The 18663-nt window shown below is 36.0% G+C and overlaps 3 protein-coding genes across 6 annotated transcripts; all 3 read left to right on the top strand.

Annotated features, from left to right (window-relative positions):
- Window positions 1–253: 253 nt before the first annotated feature.
- LOC109123685 (putative disease resistance RPP13-like protein 1) lies at window positions 254–2030 on the top strand. Its single transcript, XM_019224098.2, has one exon. It carries the CDS (start codon window positions 348–350, stop codon window positions 2028–2030), a length of 1683 nt encoding a protein of 560 aa, XP_019079643.1. The 5' UTR covers window positions 254–347.
- Window positions 2031–2159: 129 nt separating this feature from the next.
- LOC109123684 (putative disease resistance protein At3g14460) lies at window positions 2160–6734 on the top strand. Of its 4 annotated transcripts, none has more exons than XM_059741641.1 (6): window positions 2160–4517; window positions 4625–4681; window positions 5428–5602; window positions 5687–5893; window positions 5993–6044; window positions 6345–6734. In XM_059741641.1, exons 1-2 carry the CDS (start codon window positions 2366–2368, stop codon window positions 4669–4671), a joined length of 2199 nt encoding a protein of 732 aa, XP_059597624.1. In that variant the 5' UTR covers window positions 2160–2365; the 3' UTR covers window positions 4672–4681; window positions 5428–5602; window positions 5687–5893; window positions 5993–6044; window positions 6345–6734. The 4 variants fall into 4 exon arrangements, with proteins under 4 accessions (XP_059597624.1, XP_059597625.1, XP_059597623.1 ...); XM_059741642.1 differs by having other exon boundaries at window positions 5683–5893; window positions 5993–6036; XM_059741640.1 differs by having other exon boundaries at window positions 5683–5893.
- Window positions 6735–11485: 4751 nt separating this feature from the next.
- On the top strand, window positions 11486–17711 carry LOC100261809 (uridine 5'-monophosphate synthase). The gene is made up of 6 exons (XM_002272289.5): window positions 11486–12380; window positions 13322–13405; window positions 15034–15116; window positions 15213–15300; window positions 15400–15654; window positions 17245–17711. The coding sequence occupies exons 1-6, from the start codon at window positions 11580–11582 to the stop codon at window positions 17383–17385; spliced, it is 1452 nt and encodes a 483-aa protein (XP_002272325.1). The 5' UTR covers window positions 11486–11579; the 3' UTR covers window positions 17386–17711.
- Window positions 17712–18663: the final 952 nt, after the last annotated feature.

The raw sequence follows: 18663 nt of genomic DNA, 5'->3' as shown, positions 1-18663 counted from the left end.
AAAAATATGCACACACACATCAAGAAATTTGTTGGAGATTCCTTACATTTTAGATGAATTTTTAATTAATGTGATGAGTATTAATAAAAGAGCAATTGCAGGAGTTGTTACGAATCATTAGATTAATAAAAGGGTATCTTAATACAGTGTGCTAACATCATGTATGTAATTATAATCACAATTTGATTGGAGGATCTCAACCGTACAAAGTAATGAATATGGGTGTGGTCAAACAGGAATGACATTTTAATCTATAATTGCTCTATAACCAACCTTGTCTGGCTTTCTACTTGTGCTGTTCTGATTCTGAGTCGTTTCTCTGCCTTTGATTTCTCGTACTTGCTTCCATGGCTTTTGTTGGAGAGGCTCTTCTGTCTTCTTTCTTTGAAACTCTGTTTCAGAGGTTGTTGTCCTCTGACCTGCTCGATTTTGCTCGCCCAGTGCAAGTTCGTGCTGAGCTCAACAAGTGGGAGAACACCCTAAAGGAAATTCATGCCGTGCTGGAGGATGCGGAGGAGAAGCAGATGGAAAAGCAAGCGGTGAAGAAATGGCTCGACGACCTCAGAGACTTGGCTTATGATGTGGAGGACATCCTGGACGACTTGGCCACTCAAGCTTTGGGGCAGCAGTTGATGGCGGAAACTCAACCCAGCACTAGTAAGAGTCTTATCCCTTCTTGTCGTACTAGTTTCACTCCAAGTGCTATTAAGTTCAATGATGAGATGAGGTCCAAGATAGAGAATATCACTGCCAGGTTGGAACATATTTCTTCACGGAAAAATAATCTCCTTTCAACAGAAAAAAATTCTGGGAAAAGGTCCGCCAAACCAAGAGAAATACTACCCACCACTTCTTTGGTGGATGAACCTATTGTTTATGGAAGGGAAACAGAGAAAGCAGCCATAGTCGACTCCTTGCTCCATTATCATGGGCCAAGTGACGATTCAGTCCGTGTCATTGCCATAACTGGCATGGCAGGCGTGGGCAAAACTACTCTTGCTCAGTTTGCCTACAACCATTATAAAGTGAAGAGTCATTTTGATCTAAGAGCTTGGGTTTGTGTCTCTGATGAGTTTGATGTCGTGGGGGTAACCAGGACAATTCTTCAGTCTGTTGCTACTGATATGTCCGATGTCAACGATGTCAACGATCTCAACCAGCTTCAAGTCAAACTGAATGATAAACTCTCTGGAAAAAAGTTTCTTCTTGTTTTAGACGACGTTTGGAGTTGGGATTGTAATAAATGGAACCTTTTATTCAAGCCAATGAGAACTGGAGCAAAAGGCAGCAGGATTATTGTCACCACTCGTGATCAAAGGGTTGGACCAGCCGTCAGAGCCAGCTCAGATTATCCCCTCGAGGGGTTATCAAATGACGATTGCTTATCTTTGTTTGCCCAGCATGCATTTATACATACCAGAAACTTTGATAATCATCCACACTTGAGAGCTGTCGGCGAACGAATTGTGAAAAAGTGCAGGGGGCTACCTTTGGCTGCAAAGGCCTTAGGAGGAATGTTGCGCACACAACTAAATCGTGATGCATGGGAGGAAATACTCGGAAGCAAGATATGGGAGTTACCAGAAGAGAATAACAGTATTCTTCCAGCTCTCAAATTGAGTTATCATCATCTTTCTTCTCATTTGAAGCGCTGCTTCGCTTACTGCTCTATATTTCCAAAGGACTCCGAATTCAATGTGGATGAATTAGTCTTGCTGTGGATGGGAGAGGGATTCCTTCACCAGGTGAACAGAAAGAAGCAGATGGAGGAGATAGGCACCGCGTACTTTCATGAATTATTAGCAAGGTCTTTTTTCCAACAATCAAATCATCATTCATCACAATTTGTGATGCATGATCTTATTCATGATCTTGCTCAATTGGTTGCTGGAGACGTATGTTTCAATTTGGAAACAATGACCAACATGCTATTTCTACAAGAGCTCGTCATTCATGTTTCACTCGGCAAGAATTTGAGGTTGTTGGAAAATTGGAAGCCTTTGACAAAGCGAAGAATCTACGCACGTTAATAGCAGTGCCTCAATATTCACGTACTTTGTTCGGAAATATATCTAACCAGGTGTTACATAACCTAATAATGCCAATGAGATACTTGCGGGTACTATCTTTGGTTGGTTGTGGCATGGGTGAAGTACCAAGTTCGATTGGTGAGTTAATACATCTGCGTTATCTCAATTTTTCCTACTCTAGGATACGAAGTCTACCTAATTCAGTGGGTCATCTTTATAATTTACAAACGTTGATATTACGTCGTTGTTATGCACTTACCGAATTGCCTATAGGGATTGGAAACCTGAAAAACCTTCGGCACCTTGATATTACGGGTACAAGTCGACTAGAAGAAATGCCTTTCCAATTAAGCAACCTCACAAATTTGCAAGTGTTGACTAGGTTCATTGTGAGCAAAAGTAGAGGGGTTGGAATTGAAGAACTCAAGAATTGTTCGAACCTCCAAGGAGTGCTTTCTATTTCTGGGTTGCAAGAGGTAGTGGATGTTGGAGAGGCAAGAGCTGCTAATTTAAAAGATAAAAAAAAAATTGAAGAGTTGACCATGGAGTGGAGTGATGATTGTTGGGATGCACGAAACGATAAACGTGAATCACGTGTCTTGGAGTCCCTGCAGCCTCGTGAAAATTTAAGAAGGCTCACAATTGCATTTTATGGTGGATCCAAATTTCCAAGTTGGTTAGGAGATCCCTCATTCTCAGTAATGGTGGAACTAACTCTCAGAGATTGCAAAAAATGCATGTTATTACCAAATCTGGGTGGACTATCGGTGCTCAAAGTTTTGTGTATCGAAGGTATGAGCCAAGTTAAAAGCATAGGTGCTGAATTTTATGGAGAGAGTATGAATCCTTTTGCATCTTTGAAGGTGTTGAGGTTTGAGGATATGCCAGAATGGGAAAATTGGTCTCATTCTAATTTCATCAAGGAAGATGTGGGAACATTTCCCCATCTTGAAAAGTTTTTTATGAGGAAATGTCCAAAACTGATTGGGGAATTGCCGAAATGCCTGCAGTCCCTAGTAGAGCTTGTAGTGTTAAAATGTCCGGGATTGATGTGTGGGCTTCCAAAACTTGCATCTCTCCGTGAATTAAATTTCACAGAATGTGATGAGGTAGTGTTGAGAGGTGCTCAATTTGATCTTCCATCCCTCGTTACTGTAAATCTCATCCAGATTTCAAGATTGACATGTTTGAGGACCGGATTTACTAGATCCTTGGTAGCCTTGCAAGAATTGGTGATAAAGGATTGTGATGGGCTGACATGTTTGTGGGAGGAGCAATGGCTGCCTTGCAATCTTAAAAAATTGGAAATACGTGATTGTGCTAATCTGGAGAAGCTGTCGAATGGATTGCAAACTCTCACACGTCTTGAAGAGCTGGAGATACGGAGTTGCCCCAAACTAGAGTCATTTCCTGATTCGGGTTTCCCACCAGTGCTAAGACGCCTTGAGTTGTTCTATTGTAGGGGTCTAAAATCGCTGCCTCATAACTACAACACGTGTCCGCTTGAAGTCTTGGCGATTCAGTGTTCTCCATTTCTCAAATGCTTCCCAAATGGTGAGCTACCCACCACACTCAAGAAGCTTTATATTTGGGATTGTCAAAGTCTTGAGTCTCTACCAGAGGGGCTGATGCACCACAATTCCACCTCCAGCAGCAACACTTGTTGTCTTGAAGAATTGACGATAGAGAATTGTTCCTCTCTCAATTCCTTTCCAACAGGGGAGTTACCCTCCACTCTCAAGCGCCTTATTATTGTTGGATGCACAAACTTGGAGTCAGTGTCAGAGAAAATGTCACCCAACAGTACAGCCCTAGAGTATTTACGACTTGAGGGGTATCCAAATCTGAAAAGCCTAAAAGGATGCCTTGACAGCCTTCGGAAGCTCGACATAAACGATTGTGGAGGTCTGGAGTGCTTTCCAGAAAGAGGCTTGTCCATCCCTAACCTCGAATTCCTTGAAATTGAGGGATGTGAGAATCTTAAATCTCTAACACATCAAATGAGAAACCTCAAATCTCTGCGCAGCCTGACCATATCCCAATGCCCAGGATTGGAGTCCTTTCCGGAAGAGGGTTTGGCCCCTAACCTAACATCACTTGAGATCGATAACTGTAAGAATCTGAAAACGCCCATATCTGAGTGGGGCCTCGACACCCTCACCTCTCTTTCTGAATTGACTATTAGGAACATATTTCCAAATATGGTTTCCGTCTCCGATGAAGAGTGTCTTCTTCCCATTTCTCTCACCTCCCTTACAATCAAAGGAATGGAATCCCTAGAATCCCTAGAATCCTTGGATCTCGACAAACTCATCTCTCTTCGATCCCTAGATATCTCAAATTGCCCTAACCTCCGGTCCTTAGGGCTACTGCCTGCAACACTTGCAAAACTTGACATATTTGGTTGTCCTACCATGAAAGAAAGATTCTCAAAGGATGGAGGAGAATGTTGGTCTAACGTCGCCCACATCCGCAGCGTACGTATAGGTAATTGAAGTATGCCCATTCGCAACTTAGTTCCAAATTCTTTTATTTTTACTTTTGAGTTTTTGTTTATTTTACATTTTTCTATCTTAATGCAATTTTGTAACCAGGAGATGTCTTTACTGGATTGAATCTTAGATCACTCTTCCTTCCTTAATTTCAACAAGGTATGTTCAGCAATTCAAATTTTCCCATCTAAATTTTAAAATTGTGAGAATCTTCTTTTCTCATCTATCTTATTTCCTTGTTCTCTAAAATGTTTCTAGTGTATTTCTCTTTCTACATAATTAAATCATATTTCCTTTTGCATGCCACCCTTCCGCCAAAAGATCTCATACAGATGAAATTCACATGTTAGTACGTTGTTCTCAATTATTCATTCGGTTGCAACAATTTTATTGTGGCTTAAGTTTGATCTTCAGAAGATTTCTAGTTGCACTTGCTTAGTTTAGTTCCAATTGACCTGGTTTTTTCATTCAATCTTTCAAACACATTTGCTTATTTCTATACCAACAATTTGATGAAGCTGGTTTTAGTCCATAGGAATGGTATTGGCTTCTTAATTTCTCAAATATTTAAATTAACATGTAAATATGATTGGCCTAAGATTTTCACATCCCTGATCCTATGTAAAAGGAAATAGCTAGGTTTTTAACACATGAATCAATTTCAAATTAGATTTTATTTTTCAATCACAAAAATGGAAGTAGAGACCAGCCCATTATTAAGCTACTCCCATAATTCCATTAACATCAGAATAATAATCTTAACTCCCTAATTTTTCTGCACCTGTAGAAAGACAGTGCATTTCAAAACTCATCACAACTTGACATTTTTCCATTTTTCTTTTTTATTTATTTTTAAATAATTTACTTTTGTTCATTAATTTTTTCTTTTCCATTTTTACATCCAGTATCAAGGTTGATCCTTGATTGTTCAGGTGTTCTTTAATTTCTGGAAGGGGGTTTGGCCCCATTGTTTAGTTTGGGTTCAATTGTGGGAAGCTTGAGACGCCTCTCTATGAGTGGCACTGGTGCACCAAGCCTTTACGGATAAAAAATTCATTCTACTTGTTCCTCTAACTTCAGGTAAGCTTAATTTTTGCTGAAAGTTTCTTCAAGTGCTATTGATCTCAAGCTGTGCTAAGCTTTGGTCATTTTTGCTGAAGGAAGAGCTGAATGCAACAGCTAGTGCTTGAAATCCAGAATTCTCTTGTTGTGAGACAAAATTGCTTAAAGAAGAAAGGAGAAAGTTTGGATCAGCATTGCCTACATCTCCAACATTCAGCAACATGACCTCATTGGAAATATGAATTTATATTGAATTGTGTTATTCCTACTCTAGAAGTTGAGAGATAGATCATTCTTTCCTTCAGCTAGGTATGCTTGACTAACCACAGATGCTTAAGTCTGTTTTTTCTTGGTCTAAATATGGGGTTTCACTTCTATAATTAATAGAAACTTCTTTTCTACATGTAGGAGGGAGAAAAATAATGCAGTGGCAAACTAATTTCCTAACAAAAGTATGACAGTATGTTATTGACTCGATCATAGTTGATGGTTTTCCTTTCTGTTTGTTGAGTAGAATTTATAGGTTTCTTTGTTGTGTAAGTCATAATTTTCATGCCATTGTATTTCTACCACCAGCTCAAGTGCTTCTTAATTAGAATTTCAATGAGCACTTTTATAGTTCATTGTTTGTGTATATGTGACTGTGGAGGGGTATTTCACATTTGGGGCAATTATCACATTTGCAATGCTTGGGTTAGACAAATTCTATTCAGTTGGGCTAACCTTTTTTTCCTTTTTTTTGGTGCTTCCTGAATATAAGGTGGTAGGTGGTGGAAGCTTGATGGATTTGCCATACAATGACGTTTTTGCTAGTTGATGGCATAAAAATGAAAGGAATTTTGACGCTTATGGCTCTCCAAGAAGAACTGAACTTAAGGACGTCAATGTTGTGCTTTTACAATTGTAGTGGCTCAAGCAAAATCAACCGTCTTTGGTTTCGGTGCTTAGTGTAGAATGTAAGAAATGTGAAGTTTGTTTTCTCCTTAGACATAAGCAGCAGATGTTTTTGCAGGATTTGGTTTTCTAGTATGGTGATTTGAACATTTTTATTTCCTTACAAGTTGTAATACCTCAAGCTTTTTTTCCTTTCTTTTTAAAAAGAAATTTGTGAGAATATTGTAATTTCCTTTTTACCATAGTGGATTATTTCTATATCGGCCCGTGGTTTTTCCCTCATCATTGGAGGGTTTTCCACGTAAATCTTGGTGTACCTTTAATTTCATTACTTTCACAAATGTTTTCTGTCTTAGAGGATGAGGGGGTGATGAAACAACTTAAAATGAAACCATAAACGTACATGTCTAGGTGCAACCAGAACTTCAACTCCCGCAATCAACACAATTGGAAGCTTAACCCAAAATCTAGCTATCTTTTTAGTGTTGCTTAAGTTACTTATGCTAGTGAGAGAAAATAATGTATAAAAAATGAAATAAAATACTTTTTGTGTTAACACATAAGTCCCAAGCTTATTTCGTCATTGCGTATTTGAGATGTTCTCTCATAAATGGTTTCCTTTCAAATGATGAGTGTCTTCTTCTTACATCTCTCACCTCTCTTGGAATCTGGATGATGGAATCCCTAGGCTCCTTGGAACGTCATGCAGGAAATGGAGCCTAAATATTTTAATAAAGTAGACGATATCTGATTGATGGATGCTAATTTAAAGAGAAAGGAGAACATTGAAGAGTTAATGATGGAATGACAAAGTGATTTTGAAGATTTGCAAAATGAAGGGACTGATATGAATGAGCTTGAGTTACTACGACCTCATAGAAATCTAAAAAAGCTCATAGTTGCTTTGAGGATATCTGCTCTTTCAAGGTTATAGAAAATATTAGAGGTATTATGGATATTAATTTCAAGAGAAAGGAGAACATTGAAGAGTTAATGGTGGAATGAAGAAGTGATTTTGATTATTTGCAAAATGAAGGGAATGGTATGAATGTGCTTGAATTGCCATGAACTCGTAGAAATCTGAAAAAGTTTATAGGCGAATTCTATAGAGGAAGAAACTTCCCCAAATAAACAAATCAATCAAGCCAAAATAATTTTGAATTAGTCAATTCCACCTCTCATATTAGCTCTTGGTATTCTTAAACTTTTAGGCTCTATTTGACTTCCACTCATTTAAAATAAAATAAAATAAAAATAAAAACGCTACTTCAACTCATTTAACTTGTTTTAATTTTCATATATAAAGATTAAATAATTTAAAAATATATAAATTCTTAACTAATTTTAATTTTATTTGATTTCTTTCATATGTTATATAATAAAATAAAGCATGAAAACCTCTTCTTTCTTTTTTTAATATTTTTTCTTTTTCTTTTGGTAGAAATCACTTAATATGTTTTTTAAGGCTTTTTTTTTCACATTTACTTTGTACAATATTGTACTTCAAACAAATTTTGTAATTAAAATGTTGGAAAAAGGGGATGAATGAAATTAAGTAAATCCCTTGAATTAAATAAATTCATCATTTTTTCCAAAATTTTTAAAAGTCTCAAGAAGCCAAATTCAGTTTGGCTTTCTGAACCTGTCTGTATTCTTCCCTCCTTGAAGTCTATAAATAGTGGTAGACTTTCTTTCATAAGTACAGAAAGAGAAAAACTTTGGAGTATTGTCAGAGTGTTTAAGAGTTCCTTCATTCCGTGTCCGTGATAGAGTTGAACAATTTCCAGTTCGCCGGAGTGGCTGCAGAGTGCTGTTGCTGCCATTCGAAGATCGTTTTATCTTGGGAGACAGACGCCTTGCGATTCTCAAAGCACCTGTGGAGAAGGCGAATCTGTTTTAAGGAGATTGTGTTTTCCACAAGACTCGGTCTAATCTTCTTCCTTAATTCTCTGTTTTTTTTTTTCCAGTTTTCTTTTATTTTCTTATGAACTAACCAGTGTGTGCAGTGTGGTATTGTAACATAAAATATGTAAATTACAATCAGTGGAATGGAATCCCGAGCCTCCCTGGCTCTCCAAAACCTCGTTCTAAATATCTCATACTGCCCCAGCCTTCGATCCTTAGGGCTGCTGCCGGCAACACTTGAAAGACTGGAAAGCAATGATCATCCTATGCCAAAAGAAAGATGCTTAAAGGACAAAAGAGAACATTGGACCAATATTGCCCACATCCCCTGCATTGAATTAGATGGGGAGCATATCCATCAATTGAAGTACAATACCTGGAGATTGAAATGCACTAATTTTGTGGGTTGAAGAAAAGAAACAGAAGCAGAAAGCCATTCAACCACATGACCTTGTGGGAAAATTCTATGTACAGCCCAGACCACAGCTTAAGAAGCCCAAATTCTATGTAAGAATTGACCATTACGATGTCTTCTCATAAATATAGCGAATGTGTAAGTTTCTTCACCACATGTAGGAAGAAAGGAAAGACGATGAAATTCAAAATTTCCTAATCACATCGAGAACCCATTCACATACTGGTTTGCCCTTCCTAAGCTCTGCTTCTTTTTGCTGAAGGGAAGGGTGACATGCAACACCCATTGGTTGAAATCCTAAGACACAGGTGTTCTTAAGGAGAAAGGAGGAACTCTGTCTCAACATTGCCTACATCTTTGTATTATTTGCTTTGCACATAGTGTCAACTACATGGTCAAAAGCCATCATCAAAGTCACACTTATTTTAGAAAAATCATTATTAAGAAATTAAGTTTATAAAATTCAAAATTCATATGTGTGTAAAAATAATTAAGATTTTGTCCGTTTTTCTATCAAAGTTATTACAGACATAATATTTTAAAGAAATAGCTACTATATTTGATCATCTTAAATATTACATTTTACTGATGACTACATAAAATTTGAATTATTTTTATAAAAATTTTAATCTTTTTTTCTAAGTGAATGAAACACAATTTTCCTAATGACATTTCCTTGAACTTCAGTTTTCGTTTTTCTCTTTTTGAAAAATTAAATAAACACACTTATCCTCACAAATATAATAAAAACCCGATATATTTCTTATTTTCTATTTTTAAAATAAAAATAATAATAAATTCTATATAATATATAATAACTCTTATTGTAACTCATCTTATGACTTTAAAAATTATATTTAATTTTTTTTAAGATTTAGGTAATACATTTTTTTAATACTTTAATTTGTTTTAAACTATTTTTAAAAAATAATAAATTTTAAACTAAAATTTATAGAGTTTTCCATTTTATATAGAATATTTAAAGAAAAATGTATGAAATGTTGACTAAGTAAATATGAGTAAAACTCAAAAGAAAATGCAATCCTCCATGGAAGTGGCCTCTAGAAAGCCTTACCCTTGAAAGTGGATAGCAGATAACAATGACTTTGTTAGCGAATACCCTAAAAGTAAAAGAAAGGAAAGTTGGGGGCGACTTTTGCTTTCACTAGCAAGTGGCTGTCATCATCACTCAATTGCAATATTATCTTATCATTATCTCAAAGACACTTTTTTATACTCGTGAAGAATGTTGCTTCAAATTCCCCTTCACCATACAAGATTTTAATTAAAAATCTTTTTTTTAATTAATTTTAAATCATAATTAAAAAAAATTCAAATTAAAAATCAAAATTTTCAAATATTGTTTTTAAAACATTATTTTTATATTAAAGTTCTAATTTTAAAATACAATTTCCAAACAAAGCAATTAATCCACTATGTTAAATTCGAAATTTCAAAATATAATTTCTAATAAATTTGTTTTTATTTAAAACATGATTTTCATTGGATATTTTGATAGCCATAAAAGTCACTTTGAACCCACACTCTATAGTAGAATATGGTTTGGAAAGACTTGAATACTTTAAAAAAATCTTGAAAATTACTTAAAAGTGATTTTTAAATAATATTTAATAGATATTATTTAAAATACTTCTCAAAGTACTAAACTTTAATACAAGCTTAAAGTGATTAAATTAAATTGATGTGATACATTCACCTAAGGGTAGAATTTGGGTGAGATGATCTAACTTAACCCAATATTTTAACAGGTTTAAACAAATATTTTTAATATTGGGGTTGAACTTGGGTTAAAATTTTTCAATCTAATCTTAATTTAGTTTGGGCTCTAGTCAAGATTCAAACCTAATCCAATTTAATATTTTTATAATATTTATAATATCTATTATTTTTATATAATAATATTCATTTTCTTTTAAAATTTTAAAAAATAGGCATCAAGTTATAATTATATTTATATGCTTTTTCAATTTTCTAGAAAGATATATAAGTTAATTTATTTTTACTTTTTTTTTATTATTATCTTGAAATTTTGTTTTATTTAATATCTAAATTTTGATATGAATATATACAAAAAAAATTAAATTAAATTAAATCCACTATAAATAAATTTTGAATCATACAACCCGATTAATCCAACCTGAGTCTACCTTAATCAATCTGAATTCAACCCAAATTTTATATAATAAGATTGCATTGGGCTTACATTGAATATCTCAAGTAAAGGTTGAGTTGAGTTTGAATTTATTGTTTCATAATTCGAGTTGGACTCAGGTTATTCGTCAATTCCATCAACATGTCCAAGTTATGAACTTATCTAAACCTTCAATCAATAACTTTACTTATAGAAATAAAATGATTAAATTATATAATATTTAATTATTAAAATATTAATGATGATGTGAATTAAATTGATTAATATAAATAAATAAATTTCTTATCTTCTATGGAGAAGATTTGAACAAATATTTAATTTTTAACAATTTAGCTAAAAAAATTAATTAACTAAAAAGAGACAAACCAAAGTTAAATATGAAGAACAGAAAATATTTTTATATTTTATAACATTTCTTGATAAAAAATAAAATAATTTAAATATTTATTTTAAAAAATTTGGAATAATTTTTTTTTCAGATAAAATAATAATTTAATTTTTGATAGATATATAAAATATTCACAAAATTTGGATGCCCTCGGTGCTTTAAAGGCTACACCAAACATGAGTCTTTCTTCTCCTCACAGGCGATTGAAGAGGGTGAAGGGATGACAAGCTCGGCAGCATCATCATCAATGGAGTCTCTCATCCTGAAGCTCCATGAAATTTCTGCCGTCAAGTTCGGCACCTTCAAGCTCAAGTCTGGCATCACCTCCCCAATATACATTGACCTCCGCCTCATCGTCTCCTACCCCACTCTCCTCCGTGAGATCTCCCAAACCCTTGTCTCCACCATCCCTTCCACCACCCACTATGATGTCATTTGCGGCGTTCCCTACACCGCCCTCCCCATCGCCACCACTGTCTCTGTGACCACCGCCGTCCCTATGGTCATGCGCCGCAAGGAGATCAAAGACTACGGAACCTCCAAGGCCATCGAGGGCTCCTTTAACCCTGACCAGACCTGCCTCATCATTGAAGACCTCGTCACCAGCGGCACCTCCGTCCTTGAAACCGCTGCCCCGCTGCGTGCCGCGGGGCTGAAGGTGGTTGACGCTGTGGTTCTCATCGATCGGGAGCAGGGCGGGAGGGAGAATCTGGCTGAGAATGGGATAACGTTGCATTCCTTGATGAATCTGAGGGAGATGGTTGGGGTGTTAAGGGAGAAGGGAAAGGTTTCAGACGAAACGGAGGCGATGGTGCTGAGATTCTTGGAGGAGAATTCGAAGGTTTCGGTGCCGGAGAAGGCTAAGGTTGCGTCTAGGGTTTCGTCGTATGGGGAGAGGGCAAAGCTGGCGAAGAATCCAACGGGGAAGAGGCTGTTTGAGGTGATGGTGGAGAAGCAGAGTAATCTGTGTTTGGCTGCAGATGTTGGCACTGCTGCTGAGTTGCTCGACATTGCTGAGAAGGTGAGAAAATTTTGTTCTTTTTAAATTTTTTAATTTTTTTTGGTTTCTTGGTAAAATCTTCAAACAAGTATTATTTATTTGGCTGGAAGTGAAAAAAAATCTGAAGTGAATAAAGCTTAGGTGATAGAAGATTGGAGTGCTTTGAGGTCCCAAATCATTAAGAGATGAGTCTTTCCTGTTCTTTTATTGTATTTTCTCAGCAACCAAACAGAGAAAATGAGAAATTAATTTATATTTTTCACTTTTTCACGTGGCTTAGGTATTTGAATATAAGAATATCTTTAGGCAAGGTATTGGGTATTTTATCATTCCCTTAGGTTTTGAGATGTGTAGTAGGGGGAAATGTTAATTCTACTGGGGCCGTGACATGCTCTGATCATAGTATAAGCATCTGCTCTGGAGCCACTCTCCCCAGATTGGTCCCACTTGCTTTTGAGCTGTGTTTGATCAGAGTGCAAAAAAGATGCCTGAACTATTTTTGGGCTCAGCCTGGTTGGCCATAAAGTTTTAGGCCCAACCAGTTTTTGGGCTTGGCCCAGATTATGGTATTCGAGCCTACATTGGACCTGAATTTCTTGTCCAAAATAGCGTCGGCCTGCCCTTGGCTTTTGATGTTCAAGCCTGTGACATGTTGACTTCAGTTGGATCTTCCTGAAAATGTGAATTTAAGATTGGTGGAATACCTGCTGTGGCATTGACATTGAAACTAGAAGATTGAGTTTCCATTTTTTGTGGCTCATGTTGTTATCTTCAAGATATGACTAAGTTAATATTGTGAAATAGGAGAAAATCCTCAAATCAAATTTTCAAGTTAAAATTGTAATGTTTGGTTCACAACACAGTACATCATTTTGGTGAGGAGAAGATTTGAAACGAAATGTAGAATCTACTAGGTTAAAAGTTACCTGTTGTTGCTGATGCTGCCTTGGATATTCTTGCAGGTTGGGCCAGAGATCTGCTTATTAAAAACCCATGTAGACATATTCCCCGATTTCACCCCAGATTTTGGTTCCAAACTTCGATCGGTATGGATATACTTTAAGTTTCCTTTGACCAAGTTTTTATTGTTTTCTTGTTTTTGAATATTTACTGTTTGGAATGAGTTTGCCTTGTACAAGATGAGCACTCTGTTTCTTTGCGTTATAGATAGTTGTAGCATGCACAGATTATCTACTGCATGTAGTTAGCAAAATTTTTCCACATTGCATTGGACTGTTCTATTGCACTTCGTATAAAACTTGAAGAAATAAATTGCCCATTTTAAAGGGGGTCCAAATATCACTAATGATGGTAAAGGTTTGAATTGATGCCATTTTGTGGAATCCTACTAATCCTATACCAGCAATGCTGTCGATGCCTCACAGTTCTTTAATGGCCCCATGTTGAATGATGGGCTACATTATGGCATCATTGAAATTCAATGGTACAGAAGACCTGCCCTGAATACATACATACATATATATATATATATCTATATATATATATATATATATATGTATATGTATGTATGTATATTCTTTTATTGGATTGGTGATCTATACATATACCTAACATGCACACGCGCACACACACACGTTTGGTGGTGATGAAATTTTTTTATCAGTGATTTATCAAATAGATTAAGGGCACAAGAAATGGGGTTGAGGTGGGTAACCCATGTATATAATGGCAACTAATAAAAAAAAGTGTCAATGCAATAATTCACCCTGAAAACTTTTCTTCCTGCCTATAATCATAAAAATAGAGAAGGTTCAGTTTTCTGAAAAGTCTGAAAGTGCTTTATAGTACCCTTATGAATTATGTCTCAGAACATCATCATAAAACAAGATACCGAAACTATGCACGATTGTGAACCTTATCTCTTGATCACTTTCTACAGTCCACCATTGCCTCCTTGACATTTTCCCACTCTCAACCTGATAATATGTTAAAAGTTGCAGCTTCCACATTCAGTCTGAATGATAGGTTCTGAAAACATAAGATCACTATAGACCTCTCTTTACCAGTTTACCTCTTAACTCATATTGTTCTCAATTAAACTCAATCTTTCTTTACCATAATAAATTTACTAAATAATATCCATTTTCATGTCTTCTTATGGAAGCCATGTATCTTGACATGTATAAAGTAGCAAATAGGGAGAGAAATGATTTATTTTTTTGGTTAATGGGATGTAGCATTTGGCAATCTTCTTTGTTTTCATATATCGTTAAAATGGTTAACGTGGAAAAGCTTTCTTTCTGTGTTTCCCATAGGCTATGTAGCATTATTTAGGGGAAATTTTCATTATTTTTACTGTATCATCTCTTTTGGAATTAAATTAGGCTTATAAGCTCTGATAAAAACAAGCCCTTTAGACCTGGCTGAAGTGGTAAAGGGACGGGGAGGGTTTGTGGGAGGTGCTAGGTTCAAGTCCCAGTAGGGACAAAGATTTACCTAAAAAAAAACAAAAAAACAAAAAAGGCTCTGATAAAAAGAATAGGCTTGTAAGCATAGATATTCCCTATTTGCTTTCTGTCTTTGAATTGTCAGGCATCAATGTTCCTTGTGCAATAGCAGTTCCGAAGTTCTGAGTTTTGTCATTAGCTGATTGGGTAGTCTTATTGTAGTTATTGTTAAGTTATTGCTGATTGTGTGTTTAATCCTTTTGAAGATTGCAGAGAGACATAACTTCTTAATCTTTGAAGATCGTAAGTTTGCTGACATTGGTAACACAGTGACCATGCAGTATGAAGGGTGAGTCTCACTTTTCCTGCATCTGGTATGTCTTAATTTATTTTTCTGTTGCTTTTCTTGCATTTTCTTAACAGCTCTTGGCACTGCTGTTTGCAGAGGTATCTTTCGGATATTGGACTGGGCAGATATAGTTAATGCTCACATAATCTCTGGTCCTGGAATTGTGGATGGTCTGAAACTGAAGGTTTGCATTAATAGTTTAACCTAATATCAATCTGGACTTGTAGAAAAGCCTTGGAACTATTGTTTCTCTAATTTCTTATTACTCTTGCAATGTTCCTAGGGTTTGCCTCGTGGTAGGGGCCTGTTGCTTCTTGCAGAAATGAGTTCTTCTGGTAACCTTGCCAAGGGAGACTACACGGCTGCAGCAGCAAAAATTGCTGAGGATCATTCAGATTTTGTGATTGGTTTCATTTCAGTTAATCCAGCATCATGGCAAGGGGGGCCAGGAAATCCAGCATTCATCCATGCAACCCCTGGAGTTCAAATGGTGACTGGTGGTGATGCATTGGGACAACAATATAATACTCCATATTCTGTAAGTTCTGTTCAGTGGTTGACTTTATTATTTGATGGATTCTCTTCAAATTGTTATACATGTTTTTCCAGGGGGTTTGCACAATTCTCCTGTTTTTTTGTGAAAGTCTACTAGAAAATATTATACTTATGATGTTTTTTTCTTTTATTTTTTTATATTTTATTTTCTACTGAGGGGACACAAGTTGGGTTGTCCATGATCCTTAACCTAAGCCAATAGGGGGAAAAACCCAGGGACATATCTAACTCCCAAAAACCATCGAACATGTCCAATTCCTCTCACATTCTTATTGCTAAATTGGGTGATGGTATTTTAAATTCTGGCTTTGATTTATTTATCTTAAACATTACATGTAAAAAATTTGCTAGCCAAAGAAATGTTTTTTGTTCTTAAGGTGCCAACACTAAGTTAATGGGTGTGTATAATGGGAAGTAGAGTTAACCTGGGGAGAAAGAAATTAGGAATTATTTGATTCAAATGAAGTGCTTACCGGATGCATATAAGCTTCTTTGAAGTTGTGGAAGGTTGTGATCATGCATTAAAACAATAAGAAGTGGATGTTAGGAAAATGTTGGACAAAATATAATATTCCTGAGGATCAGCATGGTCATGTCGGCATCTACTGATGCATTGGGTGCAGACATGCACTTATTTTTCATAAGATTTCGTTTTCGAGTTGAAATATGAATTTTCATAATATGTTGTCCTCTAAGAGGGATGACATATTGAAAGGATTGTTTGGAAAGGCCTGTCCCTATAGATAATGTGCTACATACCTGGATTGGTTCTCTTATTATTTTGAGGCTATCTTGGTACACTAGTAATTTATTCTCTCATGGAATAAGTCTCAATATGGGGTCTCCATAATGATCCAACTGGGTCAATTGAGAAAATGGCAGTCATGCTTATAGAAAATTTTTATTTAAGGTCCAAATGGTATATGATTCTCCTTGAGAGAGATTTATTAATGTGATTAGTTTACTGGTGTGATTAGTTTACCAGTCAATGCACTTCAAGTTGGTGTTTAATTTTCCTAGTTGCTGATGCAAAATGATTTTAAGTCTTCTGTCAGACTGCTACGAGTACATGTTGAAATGAATGTATAGAAATTAAATATCGGAAATGAAAAAAGATTGCTATGCAATTGAAATTGAAAATCAATAGAAAATTTTTTAAAGCATACAAGACCCCAATAACTTTACAATCTCAGTCCTCTATTAGTCCTAAAGCCTCATGATCCTAGCTATTGACACTAGGTTAAGAAGTTCCATGACTATCACATGATCTGTGACCCAATTAGTAAACCTCATGATCCTAGCTATTGACACTAGGTTAAGAAGTTACATGACTATCACATGATCTATGACCCAATTAGTAATCCATGATAGTAAATATAACCTAAAAAATCAAAAGCAAATAAAAGAACAAATTAAAAGCTGAAACTCAATGGTAATTAGAGACCCAAGCTAAGCTAACTTATGGATCTGCTTGTCCTTGGTAAGCCTCTTGGATGTCCCCAACATACAAGCATTTTTTAACTAACTCATTGGTGACATTTCTTTAGGCATTATTATCATCTTTATGTTTCAGGTAATCCATGATAGAGGTAGTGACATCATAATTGTCGGGCGTGGAATTATAAAGGCGAAAAACCCTGCAGAGGTAGCTCATGAGTATCGTCTTCAAGGTTGGGATGCTTACATGGCTAAATGCAAAAACAATTCCAATTGAGTTTGCTCCCTTGTTTATTTATGCCCACATTATTTTGAAGGGCAAGGATGACTGAAGTTTTGTGATTTTAGTTTTTGTTGCATTGCACATGTGGGGTCATGTAAACCCACAGAACCAATCTCTCTTTTTGTTGCAATGTTAATTTGGTTGAGCTCTGTTCAGCTAAATTTTGATAGTTGGTGATGCCACATGTATGTATGAATTTCTGGTTGGCCCAGCAATGGTTCCAGGTTGTTACTTGTATAATGTGGCAGATTGAGCGTATAACTCTTGAGCGTCCTGCTTTGAAAATATTAAAATTTCATAGCCCTTTTCAGGGTTTATTATTGTTTGTAGCACTGAATAACAAGGTCAACCACATATGGCAATGGAATGACATTATTCAATTAGACTTCTGGCTAGTTAGGCATGACACTATACTCCAAATTTTATTAGACCTTGACTGGAACCCTGATCAACCTATGATAGGCCCTAGGCAGGCTGCACTATACAGATGAACATTTGATGGCCTCTAGAAAGTACATCTAAATGATGTGGTTGATGGAAAATGGATACTTAAGCATGCCAGCAGGTGAGTTCCATGTGCTTGCACACATACACCTAGAATTTCTCCAACACTCTTAATCCATATTAGCGTTCTGACGTAGGAAAATGAATTCATATGGGTGATACATTCATTGTTTGCTTTGTTTCACACAGAGATAAAGATTGTTTTGCTCGTCTCTGTACCCCTGAATTTATGGTTTGGAGTCAAGTTCACTTTTTTGGACTTGAGGTCTTAGACAGACATCCATTTAGCATAAGATATACCAAACCCAAACAACCCAGAGTTCTGTATACAGCCAACCTTTGTTCTCTTAAGTCACAAAGGAAGTTATGGGTCATTTCCATTGCTTATACTTTTTGCTTATTTTTCTCTTTTTTTTACACTAATTTGATATTTAGCAGAATTTTTTAAAAATATAACATGCTCGTTAAAACCTGAGAAACATATTATGCGTGTAGGAAATAGTGGCAAGTCCTGTATGGGTCTTGTGTTGCATGGTGTCAATCATCCTTCAAAGAATTTCCTCAAACCTCTTTTCAAATTAAAATTAAAGGTTAGCATTCATAACCTGAGAGTAAATAGGGGTGAAGGTAGCATAATCCACAATAATCAGGTTCAAAACTCTTAAAGGCCACTAAAAATAATCTAAATGTTCCCACACCTAAGTTCTTGCGAGCCTGCTGGAGTCTGCTGTTGTAAATGTTGGTATCTTTTTCCTGAGAAGAGAGGGT

The sequence above is a fragment of the Vitis vinifera genome, chromosome 13 (genome assembly GCF_030704535.1).
Source record: "Vitis vinifera cultivar Pinot Noir 40024 chromosome 13, ASM3070453v1".
NCBI classification, from domain to species: domain Eukaryota; kingdom Viridiplantae; phylum Streptophyta; class Magnoliopsida; order Vitales; family Vitaceae; genus Vitis; species Vitis vinifera.
The sequence above is the reverse complement of the archived record's forward strand: the minus strand, read 5'-3'. Positions and strand labels throughout refer to the sequence as shown.

Coding starts and splice junctions, on each gene's coding strand:
- LOC109123685 (XM_019224098.2), top strand. CDS start 348: ATGGCTTTTGTTGGAGAGGCTCTTCTGTCTTCTTTCTTTGAAACTCTG.
- LOC109123684 (XM_059741641.1), top strand. CDS start 2,366: ATGCCTTTCCAATTAAGCAACCTCACAAATTTGCAAGTGTTGACTAGG. Junction 4,518..4,624: donor CATCCGCAGCGTACGTATAG/GTAATTGAAGTA, acceptor TTTTGTAACCAG/GAGATGTCTTTACTGGATTG.
- LOC100261809 (XM_002272289.5), top strand. CDS start 11,580: ATGACAAGCTCGGCAGCATCATCATCAATGGAGTCTCTCATCCTGAAG. Junction 13,406..15,033: donor TTGGTTCCAAACTTCGATCG/GTATGGATATAC, acceptor ATCCTTTTGAAG/ATTGCAGAGAGACATAACTT. Junction 15,117..15,212: donor GTGACCATGCAGTATGAAGG/GTGAGTCTCACT, acceptor TGCTGTTTGCAG/AGGTATCTTTCGGATATTGG.